Here is a 14,715-nt window from a genome sequence, read left to right as displayed (position 1 = left end):
AATGACCCTAAGCCGAACAAGCTTTCTCCCAACAATTATGACAATAAATTCTTTCCTAGAAGAAAACATCTTCGTTTTGTACGCTAAAAAATCCCTCCAAACAGACAAAACAAAATAAATGCATTTCTTCCCATCCCGTCGATCTCCATAATCACAAAGATCAAATCCAACATCAATCTGATTAACAATAATCACTATCTTCCTCTGTAAGTCGATCTCTGGATCTCCATTTTTTCCTTCTCTAATTGAGTTTAGATCCAAGTCTCCACCTTATTCTCAAGTTTCTCAGTAAATCTTTCCCTCTAATCACATTTTTAATCAATTAATCAACTCTCTCTCCCTCTCTGTATCTCTGTGAAATTCTCGCGATCCAAAATTTTCACTTTAATCTTACCGTTACTGTTAATCACACAATCCAGGTTAGTAAATTTTCCTTTTCTTTTCTATTTTAATTTTAGATCCGATTTCTGACTCTAATTTTAACTTAAGCTTCAATGACTTACAGCGTCTGCTTCAGTGAATTAACTTCTTAACTAATTAATTAATTCATCTTGTTTTCTCTATGAAATTCTGCAATGTTGATTTCTTAACCTTCATTTATTTATTATTTCAGTTTCTATATATAATTTCACTTTTTGCCCTTATTTTTATACTTATTTGTATTGATATTTACTAAAAAATTAATTAAGATCCAATTTCACTTAATTCTAAGCATTAGATTTTGATGACTAAGTAACTGCATTATTGGATTAATTAATTTTTGTTAGTTTGTATTTTAGTAGATGAAATTTGTTGTGTGTTTGTATGTGTGTATATATATTGCAGGTTTGTAAAGTATCAGCAATTAAATCTATGTTTGGAGGTCAAGTGATTCCGCCTAGCAAAAGTCCGCACTTAAGGAAGTCTGGTAGCCGACCTGTCGTCTTTGATCTTGGTAGAAATAATATTAATAGAAGATTATTATTGGAATGCTCTTTTAGATATTAATGCTGAGTTTAATGTGTGTTTTTTTAGGGGAAAAAAAAGATTGTTGATTCAATAATTGTATTGTGCAATACTTGTTAGATGGTGAACAGGGAAACACTGAAATGGAAGGTTTGTTACATTCGACAGAGTCAAATGATTTGAAAATTCCTAGCTTACCGATTAGTACTGCAGCTATAATGCCGTCTCCGATATTATTATGGAGATTTAAGGTTTCTGTTCTTACTTATTTGGCCATCTGTTTTCTTTTTGTTATATTGAGGTGTTTGAAAATGCTAAATGAGGTTAATTGTTTTGGATAGGTACTGTTGTTTTTTCTCTGGGGTTTTTTTTGCTGCAAGGTGAGACTTATATTCTTCTATTTGTTTATGAGTGGTGTTTATTACCTATGATTACAAGTTCATGTTTTGGTGTATGTTTGAATTTTGTAGATTGGATGGGGTTCTGGTATGAGAATGAGTGTGAATTTGCGGGACCTTTTTCTTTACGAAGCATTTTTGTATTACAATCCTCTTCTTCTTGTGGTTAGTTACCTTCTTTTTTTTTTATTGACATTAGAATATATTGATCTCGTTATTTCTACAGTGAGGAAATTTTTGTATGGTTTTTGTTTTGCAGACTATGATGGTGTGGCTTTGGGGAGTTAATTTGTGGGTTTTTGCACAGTCTACCATCAGCTATGCCAAGATTTTTGATCTGGACCAAAATCATCTTACCCACAGAGAAATATGGAAGGTTTGTATTTTAAAACTGATGCATTAGATCTGTCATAGCTTATTCTTCCCCTTGTTGTGTTTTTTTTTTTTCTTTTCCTTTTGGTATTGCTAATCTTTTACATCTTAGGTTGGAACATGTGTAGCCTGTTGTGATTAGTGATTTAGGTTCCAGTTACCTATTGGATATATGTTCAGCAAGCACTACATGATCAAAGTGCCTTTTGTGCCACATGATGTGATATTTGAGCAGCAAAATGTCCTGTTTAGAGGATGAGATAATTTTGTTTCCTTGTAGTTTGTCATCTCCTTTTCTTTTCTCTTATCCAGAACTTGTTTTCTAGTCCATGTTTATTGCTTTCATGTGCACCTTTTGAGGTTAATTTGCCATTTTGTTCATTGCAGGTTGCCACATGGATGACCATCATTGTCCCAATTAGCATGACAGCATATCTTTACCTATATTCTCACGGAGAAGTATCATTGGCTGCATCACAACCAGTGTAATAGATGATCTTATATTTTGCTGACAATTTCTTTTGTTCACTTAGTGATTTATTATGGGTTCTTTTTTCATTTCCTTACTCCTTGCAATGATTTGTTCATGCTTCAAGAGGATTTCTGTTTCTCCTACATGAATAATTAAGTGCACAAGTTTAGAATTTCAAATAGATGATGATATTCATTATTGAGAAAAAATATGAGATTCATTTAATAGATTTATTAAGGTGATTATCGGTTTCCCGATGTCTATTTCATCTGTGTTGACCTTATTACTTTTAAGCTTGTCACCAAGTTGGAGAAGTTGCTATAGGAATTAGGAAGTACGAGTATCATAAACAATTGAAAGTTTGTCAGTTTAGAAGATCTATATCAGTGTGGTCCTCTGGTAGTGGTCTCTCCTACTCCTGCATGTCATCACATGCCGAACTATCCATGATTCACTTATGTATAGAGCAAGGGATGAGTGTTTTAGCATGTTCTATTGTATTGCAAAACACAGTGAAGATTATATATTTGAACTTGTAAAATAGTTACTTTCCTGAAAAAACAAACTAGAAGAAATCACTTATGCATAGAGAAAGAGATGAGTTTACTGAATTATAATGCAAAACATGTTGGTTTTTGAAGATTATATACGTGAACTAGGAAAATAGTTACTGGGCTGCAAAATTTGAACCTCAATTGGAAATTGTAAAGTAAAGCATACAGTATAATTTGGTACAAAAAAATAATGTTTGGATGACAAGAAAAATGATATTCTTGAATATAATATTCTGAATATCATGATTATATGACTGAAAAGTAAAGTCATTCCATCCTATACTGCATTGTCAGCATTAAATCTTCATCTTTTTTTAATCACCACTGGTATTTATAATGGAAATACAATCAATTAACGTACTCTGTTATCACAGGTCTTCTTGTACTGTGCTGTTGCCTTGATCTTGATATTCCCCTTCGATATTTTTTACTTGTCATCCCGCTACTACTTGCTGAGGACTCTTTGGCGGATAGTTTTCCCTTTGCAGGCAAGTTAAAAAAAATTTTGGGGCTTGTCTCATTAATTCTTGTTGCGGTTAATTCATGCCAATTATCAACCTTTTGATCTTTTGAGTGGACTTCTAATATAAAAATCTAGACTTAAAAAGCTCCATGACTAAGTATCAAATAATTTGGTGGCTTGTACCTCATTGACAAAATCTAAATGTTGTCTGATTTTTTTAATTTAATTGGTCTGAACTCAATGGATTCTTGTTAATAGTTTGTAGCAACTACTTTATTATACCAGAATTCCATTAGCCCTGTAATTCCTACCCATCATAATCTTTCTTGGAGGAACCCAGAGCGAGCACTATTGGACAATTGACTCATTGGTCTGGGAGAGAAATGTACTGTGTAATTGCAGCTGCAGTTCAAATTGTCTTTATTGAATTCTTGATATTTACACCCCTTTTTTGTCTCTGCTGTTGTTACAGGCTATTACATTTTCTGACTTCTTCTTAGCTGATATTTTGACCTCCATGTCAAAGGTATGCTTTGTTTTCTCTTATTGTTGATGTGGCCTTCTGTGGTCAATTCCCAGATAAGAGAGTTTGGGACTTCATTTGAAAATGGTTGATGATTGCAATTTTTAAAACCCTTCTATTTAATGTGGGTTTATCTGCAATGTGCAAGGATTCCATATTGCTGGAGAATAAGCTTTGAACCAGCTGATAAAGTGTGTAATTGGATTGCACTATGCTATCTGTGTTAGGCACATTATACTTGATGAATTCAATTTTTTCCCTTTCTGGAATAAAAAACGTGGTGATCATCAATGCATCATCCACTTTGTCAGGCTTGCACATTCCTTTGTCATATTATTCCAAAGAAATATGGAAGAGAATATGATATAGTTGTAACCAATATTTGTATTCAGAGTGACAGATGAGGAAATGGTTTCTTGATGCTTGTTGAATTCCTATACTTTCTTGATATTCTTATAAATACCAACTTTGTGCAGGTATTCTCAGATCTGGAGCGCTCAGTTTGTCGTATGGTCCATCGCCAGGTTAGTGTATTGCTCCTTTCCTAGCCTTGTTTGCTACCAGATTCAATTTAAAATGATGTCTTCATGGTTTTATGGAACTTTTTTTTTTTTTTTTAATCTTACAGGACTTTGTGCATTTCTTTTAGCTCACATTTCAAGCTAATAATTTGAACTGCCTAGCCTAACCAGCAAATTTAACTTCCAGCAGTTTCTATCCTCTCAGTGTTATTATGAATGACACTTCCTGTATGAATCTGGTTTGCTACAAATCTATGAGGCTTATTGCAAGATATTTTGTGTGCAGGTTGCCACCATAGCATGGTTTGAAGCTGACTCTGTTTGTGGCAGCCACTCCATTGGGATCCCTATAATTCTAGTTTTGCCTTACATTTTCCGATTATTTCAGTGTCTTCGACAGTACAAGGATACTAAGGAGAAAACAGCTCTTTTTAATGGTGAATTTACTTTGAAATTTCTTTTCATTAACCTCCAATATCTATGTGCTAGTTTATTATTTGGTATTCAGGCTAACAATTCTATATGGTATTATTTTTTCCTTCTTCTTTTGGACTTCATACAAGGCATGTTGTTTGGTGCAATACTGTATTAACTTTATTTACTTGCTGTTTCAGCTTTAAAATATTCAACTGCAGTACCAGTGATTTTTCTTTCAGCCCTTAAATACCATGTCCTTCCAGATAGTTGGACGAACTTCTATAGGCCACTGTGGCTTCTCTCAGGTGTCTTAAATTCATTATATTCGTTCTACTGGGATGTGACCAGGGATTGGGACTTGAGGTATGATGATTGCTATTGTACTGTTTCTCAATTACAATCTGAAAAGTTACTTGCAAGTGATCTTCAAATTAGATTACTCAAAAATGCCATTACCGTTGGTCTCACTTATTGAGAATCAACTCACCCTGACATTCTAAAACATCCCAGAGATCCAGTTTCTTCTCTGTGTTTTGAATTGTATTAATGGTTGGCTTCCTTGTCTTCTCAGTGATTTTACTGGCTTTGCTTTGCATTCAAAGCAGCATGTAGAAACTTTGAACTATGACACATCCTTTTCTACAGCTTGCCTTTTGTACTATTACTAATAAAAGAACAGGATTTCATGAACCCTTGACTTTGAAATTGGAGTTATAACTGTAGTTTCAGAGGATAATTGAAGGACAGTTATTTAACTTATGGATTTTTTTTCTCTATTTTTTTACAAATGTTTTTACTGTACTAATGATGTTAATTCGTTTGTTTGTTTGGCATCATTTTGTAAATATGATCTGCTACTGAAACCATGTTTATTTTTAAGCTTTTTTACCTCATAAAAAATATTGACTGATAGGCCTGATATTGAGTTTCCTTTTCTTTTGCCAGCTGCTTCACCCGGATTTTCAAATTTAACAAACCGAGTCTCTGTTCACACCTATTGCATGGACGGAAATGGGTAAGAATTCTACAGCACTCCTATTCACAGCAGTTATTTTAGGATTATGGTTGTCTTGCTGGGTTTAGTTAAACTGTCTCTGATACTTTTGGCCTGTTTGTTCAACACCTAGATCCAATTATTCATGGGCAACAAGACAACCATTTACCCATTGACATCTCATATTAACTGAGTGACCATTTGTTTTCACCATAGTCTTCCCATTATCTTTCCTAGTCGTTCTTGTTCTGTCATCTTACTGTATAAATTTGGAGTTGCAGGTTTATTTTTGGGTGATAGGAAGCAATTTCATTCTGCGTTTGGCATGGACTTACAAACTGTCTGCGCATCTTCGGCACAATTACCTTACAGTGTTCACAATCACTGCCTTAGAGATGATTCGCCGATTCCAATGGGTTTTCTTCCGCGTCGAAAATGAATGGACTAAAATGAATTCCAAGTCAAATCTTCAACTTTCGGAGATCTCATCTGAGGAAGATAAATTACTTGCACCCAGCAACCATAATGTGTAGATAACAAATGCTTAGTTGCTTACTTCTTGCAAGCAGCATGATCTACAGTTTTAAACAGCAACCTCGTCTTTTGCTGGAAAAGGTTTATCCATTCCACTCTTAGTTTCAGTCTATATGATCGTTCAATTTTTTTGTTAAAAAAAGGAATAGGTTATTCAAAGATACACAATTTAGGAGTATATATCATTCATCAATTACTTTGTCATTATAGCGCATAGCTTTTCTATTTGATGGTGTTGGTAGAAAAATGATGCAACTCTTTCCAGTTCTCGGTTTCAAATCGGAAACCCCTCTGGTACACCATGGATTCTGCGGTACATAGCCAGCATTTCCTCGTACAACCAATGTTGTCGTCTATGAATTTCTGCTGAGTTCTCGTAGGATAGAGTCATTGGGTGACTGAGCACTAACAGTGTTCTGAAGATTGCTTATTTGCCTTGGAAGGATCAGAATTACCTGTCAATTCCCAAATGATATTTGCTCCTCCCATACACGAAACAAATTGGATTTCAGGAAGGGGAGTCAAAATATTTTATAAGGTTGTGTTTTGTGAGCAGATGAGCTGGAAGTGGACAGAATGGGACTAAAATTGATGTCCTGTTTTATCATTCATGCATGTGCTAAAAGATAGTAGAGGTGAATTGCTTTATCCATGGTTCTTAGACTTTAAAAATCATAGGACTTGGAAACTAATCCAAGTTGGGTTTTGAATTTAACTAAATAGGATATTGATATTGATTAAATCTAGTTGATCTGATTTTTAATAACATGATTGACCTAATTCAAATCATGTCATGTTTCGATAAAAATAATGGACTTGGTGATTTGCCCGCCAAGGGTGTTTTTCAAGTTAGCTCCTGGTGTAGAACTGACTAGCTAATTAACCTCCACCATTAAAAGAATTGGGGTATGCTAAAACAGTTAGGGTATTTTTTACGGAGCATCTTAATATATTTAATTATTTTTGAAGAGTTAACTTGATTAAGATGTTGATCCGGTAGAACTCGAAAAAATGAATTTCTTTTTTTAGGATTAATATCACAAATAAAAAAAAAGTTATCCCTCCAAGGTTAAACCACTTGCTTATTTGACAGTGTTTATCATTAAAATTTCCGTTGACATGATATAAAAAAACACTTATATGACAGTTTTTAACATGAAAATGTTCGCTAAAAAATTATCTATAGATACAATAAAACATTTAATATATTTATTTACCTTTTGAAAATTATCTATAGATACAATAAAACATTTCATATATTTATTTACCTTTTTTTATATAGTTTTAAATACTATTATAAATTTTAATTTTAATAATTAATTTTGAATTATTATATATTTAATTTAAAAATAATAACATTAACAATAACAGTAGATTATTTATAAAAAAAAAAATCAATTGGAATTGGTTTTTTATTATTAGAAAGTCTGGATAGATTTATAACATAATTTTATTGTATTTTGTATTTTTTATATATTATTTCGATTTTTTTAAAACAAAAACAATTCTTCATTTAAAAAACTGCGGAGGCTTAGAAAAATAAAAAATATATTGATAGAAAAAATAATATTTAAAAAATTCAAAACAATATATTTTTTAATTTTCATGCTTAATTACAATGATTAAAAAAAAAATCTTGGAATCTGAATTTTTTTTTTAAAAAAAAAAGAATCGTCAGCTCCGAAGCCCGAGATTCTGGTAAGCCGTCATTGCAGGTAGACAAAGGGGATTTGCTCGTGACAGTCTAACTTACTTGTGCTTTGTGTTTAAGGCCAGGCAAGGTGACCCACTTGTTTCATGAATCGTTACTGTCCATGTAAGGTCCATCTTCTTTTTCTGTCATTCACCTGGGGACCCCTTTACCCTACCACCCAATCCACACCAGCTTCATTCCCACATCCCACCATTCATTTCTCAGATACCTCCATCTTTTCTACTTCATCAAATCCCATCGCCTCGCACTGGACCCGTCGTCAACGTCCACGTGTCGACAGCCCTCCAACTCACAGGCTAGATAAACCCCCCAAAAATGCTCCAACAACTCTATTCAAATGTTAGGCTCTGGCGACCTCACCAGCAACCTCAGCCGGCAGTCAGAGCCGAGCCCGTCTGAGTCAACAACACCAAGAGTCCTAACCATATTATCTCATGTGATAGAGAAGCTAGTGGCTAGAAATGACAAGCTTGTGGATGACATGGATAAGAAGCTAGACGGGGTGAGCTCTGGTTTGGCTAGGGTTGGGAAGAGCTTGAATGTGTTCCATGGTGTGAGGGCTCCTAACATAAGCATCGTAAAGTACTTGGAGAGACTTTACAAGTACACAAGCTGCAGCCCATCGTGTTTTGTGGTCGGATATGTTTATATAGACAGGCTGACACATAAGCATCCCGACTCGCTTGTGATTTCACTGAATGTACATAGGTTGCTTGTTACAAGTGTCATGGTTGCTTCTAAGATGCTGGATGATGTGTGAGTATTCTCTCTTTCAATCGACTACATCTCTCTATGTTCTTGTGTGCGTGTTTGTTCTCTGAGCTTTATTCCTTGTTATATTTATTTCTTTTTTCTTGAAATCAAGGCCCGATAGATTTGATACTAACTTCTTTTAATTTCTAAATTCCGTCTTTACTATTTTCGAGATTCAAATTAAGAATTCGTTTTTTGTTAGAATGATTAAGAGTCTATTTTCATGATCAAACAATCACATTATCTTATGACTTAACAAACTTAACAATTTAAGTATTAGAAGTTTATTGTCGAAGGCTTCGATTTTCTTTCCTTTTCTTTTTCTTTTTTTTTTAAGAAAAAGAAAAACTTTTGAATAATATTGACTACCAATGATATTAGCTGAATTGATAATAATTCTCTTAAATGCTCAGTTTTTCGGTTCTTTTTTTTTAAAAAATTGCTTATATAAATAGAGTTGGAAGAATCCGATCATTTCTATACCTGTATTGGCACTTCCACCACCAGATTTATTACATTTACTAAAGGCTGTGACAAAGTTCAATGGATTAGATCAATATTTGAAAATGATGAGAGCATTTGATAAGCATGTAATCATGTCTGTTGTGTAAACTGCAACATTACAGGCACTATAACAACGCATTCTATGCACGGGTTGGAGGAGTGAGCAATGCAGAATTGAACAGGCTTGAAATGGAATTCCTTTTCCTCTTGGATTTTGGGTTTGTGGTCAGTTCTCGAGTCTTTGAAAGCTATTGCTCGCACTTGGAGAAAGAGATGATGATAAATGGTGCATCACAGAGAATTGAAAGGGCCATCGTCTCCAATGCTGTTGATGATGTTACAGAGTTATCAGTTGAAGATACTCAAAGTTCTTCACCCCCTCAAGGAATGGACTGACCTGAGTTGCTATGTCTACATTTTCTTTTCATTGGCTTAGTAATTCTTGTAACTTTGGGCACACTTTATCATGAACTACGTTCTTGTTTCTTCAATTTTTGGTTCTTGACATGCTCGAAGCTCAAACAGCTGGTTCGGCCCTTGGTTCTGAGGTCAAAGATTCTCTGCTTAATTTTCCTCCACCTCTCCATTGCTCAGATTTCGGATTATATGGCCCAACCAGAGAGTCATGTGTGGGAAAAGAAGGGAATAATTTAGGGGCAAATTGCCTTTCTGACTTGATCTCCAAGGAGAGAATGAAGATTGCAAATCAGTCAATTTCAACTTTCAAAGCTGTGATATCAAATATCCCAACCATGCACATGCAAATGCTTAACAATTAGCAAGTCAATGGGATTTGCAGAATCTGGAGAATTCTATCAATTTGATGGCTTGCTGATACAGACACCTCCCGAAAAGCAGCTTGCATGTTGTAATAAATCTATCCAATTCCCAGCTGATGTTTACCTCACATGAATGTGAAGGGGTGTTTTCTTAACGTGACAAGGGCAATAATACTCGAGGTTATGAAGCCATCTTGGCTAAAATGTGCCTTTAACTTGGAATGATTAAAAGATGAAGCATGAAGAGGCAGACAACCGATTGAATTATTGAACACAACTAATATTACATGTAATTCTGTTTATTTCATCTCTGGAATGAATAAATGAAGATTATTTTCAATAATCTCACTGAATAACAAAGGGCAATGAGGCAAGGGAATCGCAAGTGAACACCTGAAAATCCATTATTATTGATCGTGAAAATATTGATTGTTTGTTGAATCTCCACAAAATTCAGGAGTCCATTTATAAAACGTTCTTGATTGATATCCATATGTGAAATATCAAGTTGGGAGAGTTCAAACGTGACCAGCCTAGTGCATAAAATTTCAAACAAATAAAGCTTTGAGCTTGAAATAGCGGTGGAATACATGGCATGACAGCCTTTCATCAGAAGACCGGCAACCAGGAAAGATTGCCTGAAAAACGTTTAGCTGTAATCAGTCGGAACAGGAAGAACAAACTATTTTGACTTATAAATTCTATTTTCAAGTTTTATGGGTCGATACATCATATGCATCCGAAGAACTTTTCCAAGGATGGAGAACTGAACACATTTGAAGCCGTCCGTTCAATTCTAGTAGGAGAAACATGAAGCTGATTTTTGATAATTCTCTGCCACAACAAAAAAGATAAAAAAGAAAAAAAGGAACTCAGATGGTGTTTAATAAAAAATATTTCAAAGACGAATTCAAAACGTGGCATGTGAAGGAAGCATACAGCTAACTGAAAAAGGATTTCAGGATTAGTGTCAATATGCCAATCTGGCTCTAGTTGTCGAACAAAAGATGACCGTCCAGTTTCTGTGCTACAAAAGAGAACCTGCAGATGCATTTTACAGAAATTAAGACAAACAGAACAAAAGACAATTAAAAGATGGAAAAAAAAAACATCAAATGGTAATATTAAAAACTCAGCAGAATATTCAGGTGTTATATTTTGAACACAGGTAGAAATCAAACAGCATTCATAATGTATTCATGAATATGTTACAAATTGGATTACAATGGACCAGAGGTGCCCCGAGTCTCCAGATTACATCAATAAACAAATAAATATAAATGAATACCTTTCAGACATGACAAATTCTCCTCGTGTTTTTACACCACCATAATTCCATACTTGTTGGCTAGTTGAGCAAGTCCAGCTTCTTCTTAATGATTATCAAATATTTGCGAGAGTATAAAACGTTATAGATATAGAAGGGATATTTGTCATATTATTAGAGCTTATTAGCCACACTCTTTCTTAGGTGATCTTGGAAAGTTGACGAGTCTTCAAAATTTATCAGGAGTTAAAAAAGCATAATTTCATGAAATTCAACATCTTCCCTACTCCCTTCATAAAAGGTTCGGTAGGATTCTTGCAGCCAACATAATCATGCATGCTGTCTTGATATGCTATGAAAAATCATAAATAAGTTGAAATTCAACTTATATAAAGGAATGCCAGGAAACAGACACCTAATATATACCAGAAAAATTGTTATGATGTAACAGCCAGTACAAAACAACTGTATTGCATGTGTAACAATTCCACAAGAGGAAATTTCACTCATTAGCTACCACAGAAACCATATTATTCTGAAAGCATTTCTAATTACCTTGTCTTTGACCAAACCACCAGAAGTGAAAACTCCTGCATTTTCCAAAGCTGCAAGAATCTTTTGCTGTGGAAAATAGTTCAAGATGTAATTCACAGCGGAAACCATTTATTCCATAAATAACTGACAATTGCAAAAGCAAAATAACATTGATAGAAGGCAAACACTGAGTTGGCCAACTAGTGCGCATCCTCAAATTAGAATAGTAAACTGTTGATAAGTTAATGTGGAGATGAAAAGGAATGTGAATAACGTAATAGAGGAGCATAGATCAGGTTAAAGTACATCTAACAGTCATAGAAGTAACAGGGACATCTCATTTCTGGATAGCATCTATATCCTTGACAGGTTCCTTAAAAATTTTTGTAATTATTTTCCACCAAATCTAAAATTATATACAGTAAGTTAAGACAAATAGAGCCAATGGGAAACTAAATATAGATCAATGATAAACCATTAAAAAAAAAGGATAAAAGTTGAAGACTATCCAAATTGAATGTTTGAATCAACTCAAAGAAATATATAAATCAAATACGATGGAGCAAAAACATACAAAACATCACAGAAAATAACTTCAACCATGCTGATATAGCCACACAGATAAGTTTAGGACAACTAACCCAACTGAAGCATCCAACTTCATTATAACTAAGTCAGAAATATTAAGTCTCATCAATTCTGTGTTAGAAAAATTTAGACTGAATGACAACCACATGCTAGTCACGTGTACAAGGGCATGCAAAATATGCACATAAAACCCTGCTTGCTAGTACCATGAAACACAAATATCAACAAAAATAATGGTATTTTGCAATAAATGAGAATGATGATAAAAGACTGTTCTCCATGAAGTTTGTACGTACTTCGCTCTCATCATCAAGAACTCTTTCCATGAGATAAAGATCACAAAATTTTGTGATTTCTAACAGCACTTCCAGCACAGAGGACCTCACAGTTGCTTGACTCACAATCTGAAGCTCCTCTGGACTGCTTTCCTCAAGGATTACCTCAAATAAACGACATGTGACCTACACGAAACAAGTCATCAGAACATGAAACATTGAGGGAAATGGCTTTCTTTATTAGACAACTTAATTTGTCTTCTTGTTGCATTATAACTAGCAAAATCCTAAAACTTATAGCATGTATTAGAAGTAAACAATTGAAAACTGGACTAGAACTGAGAGAGAATTCATTCAAAAAATTTACATGCATGGGCATTTATAGCAACAAAACAAGTAATGAAAAGTTCAAGAAGCATGAAAAAATACAAATAACAAGTGCTGGAAGACAACTTGAGGCAAATGGCATATACATGCAAGGAACAAAACTCAAATACCTATAACAAAGTTGTTCATATAAGTTCTAGGAATTTGCATTTTGGCTATGGCTCATAGCTGAAAAGGTCAAAATTTATGTTTAGTTAAAGGAACTTTTTTTATATAGGAAATTAAAACTCCACCCATGATCTAAATGAGAGGATACTTAACACAAATAAACAAAGTGCATGAATTAAACTTCGATGTCAATGCACATAGACTGGACAAATAAAACTTTCCAAAACAATTTTAATGAGATACGAAAACAAAGGAGCTAACAAATGGAGAGCACAGTCATAATAATGCTTAGTGTTCTAAGATTGGATTTACCTTTCTTCCTTCACTCAATTTTTGCCTAACAATTTGCGCCAAAGTTGGCTGAAAAGCAAAAGGAAAAGCATTAATAAGAATAAACAAAAGTCTACATAAAAAAACACAATTTAACAATTGGTTTCTTACTTTTACTGGTTGAAAGAACTCATCAACAACATTTTGCACTCTCAAATCCTCGGAAGATGAACAAACACCCCCAGAAGGTATCGACAATGCGTTGGGTTGAGTAGTCACAACAGAACTACTAGTCGTAGGAGGTTGTTGTTTCGGCTGCCTTCTTTGAGGTCCACTATTTGACCTCAACAACCTCCATGTAAAGACTATCGCAACAGCAAGCCCCGCAACAGCCCCAACTGATCGTGAATCCTGATACCAGATATATCCCGTGTGAGTACTTCAATACCACAAATAAAACTATTCTTTTAATTTTTCTATTTTCTTAAAATAAGAAATAATCCCTATGTTAATACACATTTGATGAAATTTCAATACTTCAAGTAAAATTTTCACAATAACATCCTTAAATCTTCAACATTATCTCAAAAGTAAGAACAAATGAGAATAGAAAAAAAATCCCAACAAGAGGAAAAATTAAAAATGAAAAGAACTACAAATTAAACCAATCAACTCATTAGAAACAATTGAACAAAAAAGAAAAAGAAAAAAAACCCTTTTTAAGCAAGAAAAAATTATTAAATTCAACAAAACTCCACCCCTACTACAACCAAAAGCTTCAATCTTTACCCTATTTAAACCAAGAATTAATTAAATTACCCTAAAATCACACGCCATTAATTATCAATATTTTCAACAATCAAACCACATCCCACGATTTCAGTTACATTTACAAATACACTAAACCCTGAAAACCCATTAATCAGAAGAAGAAAAATCTCAATCAGATCGAAGCCAAAAACTGAAAAAAAAGGAAAAAAAAAGGGGACTGAAAGACCTACCAGGGTATTAAAAGAGAAGAGATTTGAGATCTTGACAGTTAAATAAGCACTAAATCGCTTGATTAGCTGCAATAATTCGTCTTTTGATGTCTCCGTTGCCATTCCCAAACAAAATCGAACCTCTCAAAATCTACTAAGAATATATGCAGAAGAAAGGGTATAGAGGAAGGTAAAAGCGACGTGTCGTTTAGTCAAGCAGAGGACTCGAAGCAGAAAGAGTCTTTTTAACGATTATTGGGTTTCTTCTCTCTCGGGCTTGGCTGGCTTTCGCCGTGCTAAAGCTTCTGCTCTGCGTCAACGAGAGAGACAGAGTCGATGCGTTTTGTTTCTTTATTAACCTTT

The 14,715-nt window shown here is 34.2% G+C and overlaps 3 protein-coding genes across 6 annotated transcripts; 2 read left to right on the top strand and 1 right to left on the bottom strand.

Annotated features, from left to right (window-relative positions):
* The first annotated feature begins 118 nt into the window (after window positions 1-118).
* LOC105110015 (SPX and EXS domain-containing protein 1-like) lies at window positions 119-6,386 on the top strand. Of its 3 annotated transcripts, none has more exons than XM_011004909.1 (14): window positions 119-206; window positions 826-934; window positions 1,066-1,196; window positions 1,287-1,325; window positions 1,416-1,508; window positions 1,603-1,719; window positions 2,103-2,198; window positions 3,116-3,229; window positions 3,677-3,730; window positions 4,204-4,251; window positions 4,535-4,685; window positions 4,863-5,028; window positions 5,611-5,680; window positions 5,941-6,386. In XM_011004909.1, the coding sequence occupies exons 2-14, from the start codon at window positions 853-855 to the stop codon at window positions 6,190-6,192; spliced, it is 1,413 nt and encodes a 470-aa protein (XP_011003211.1). In that variant the 5' UTR covers window positions 119-206; window positions 826-852; the 3' UTR covers window positions 6,193-6,386. The 3 variants fall into 3 exon arrangements, with proteins under 3 accessions (XP_011003211.1, XP_011003212.1, XP_011003209.1); XM_011004910.1 differs by lacking the exon at window positions 119-206 and adding an exon at window positions 337-419 and having other exon boundaries at window positions 826-907; XM_011004907.1 differs by lacking the exon at window positions 119-206 and adding an exon at window positions 337-419.
* Window positions 6,387-8,084: 1,698 nt separating this feature from the next.
* Window positions 8,085-9,977, top strand: CYCP2;1 (cyclin p2;1). Its single transcript, XM_011004911.1, has 2 exons — window positions 8,085-8,663; window positions 9,287-9,977. Exons 1-2 carry the CDS (start codon window positions 8,245-8,247, stop codon window positions 9,558-9,560), a joined length of 693 nt encoding a protein of 230 aa, XP_011003213.1. The 5' UTR covers window positions 8,085-8,244; the 3' UTR covers window positions 9,561-9,977.
* Window positions 9,978-10,395: 418 nt separating this feature from the next.
* PEX22 (peroxin 22) lies at window positions 10,396-14,715 on the bottom strand. 2 transcript variants are annotated; one of them, XM_011004913.1, is made up of 8 exons: window positions 14,374-14,715; window positions 13,544-13,783; window positions 13,415-13,462; window positions 12,629-12,793; window positions 11,766-11,831; window positions 10,883-10,984; window positions 10,672-10,777; window positions 10,396-10,581 (listed from the first exon to the last, which is right to left on the bottom strand). In XM_011004913.1, exons 1-7 carry the CDS (start codon window positions 14,473-14,475, stop codon window positions 10,673-10,675), a joined length of 828 nt encoding a protein of 275 aa, XP_011003215.1. In that variant the 5' UTR covers window positions 14,476-14,715; the 3' UTR covers window positions 10,396-10,581; window position 10,672. The 2 variants fall into 2 exon arrangements, with proteins under 2 accessions (XP_011003215.1, XP_011003214.1); XM_011004912.1 differs by having other exon boundaries at window positions 10,408-10,777.

The sequence above is a fragment of the Populus euphratica genome, unplaced genomic scaffold, assembly GCF_000495115.2.
Source record: "Populus euphratica unplaced genomic scaffold, PopEup_1.0 scaffold431.1, whole genome shotgun sequence".
Taxonomy (NCBI): Eukaryota; Viridiplantae; Streptophyta; class Magnoliopsida; order Malpighiales; family Salicaceae; genus Populus; species Populus euphratica.
Note: the sequence above shows the minus strand (reverse complement) of the source record. Positions and strands in the feature narration are given on the sequence as shown.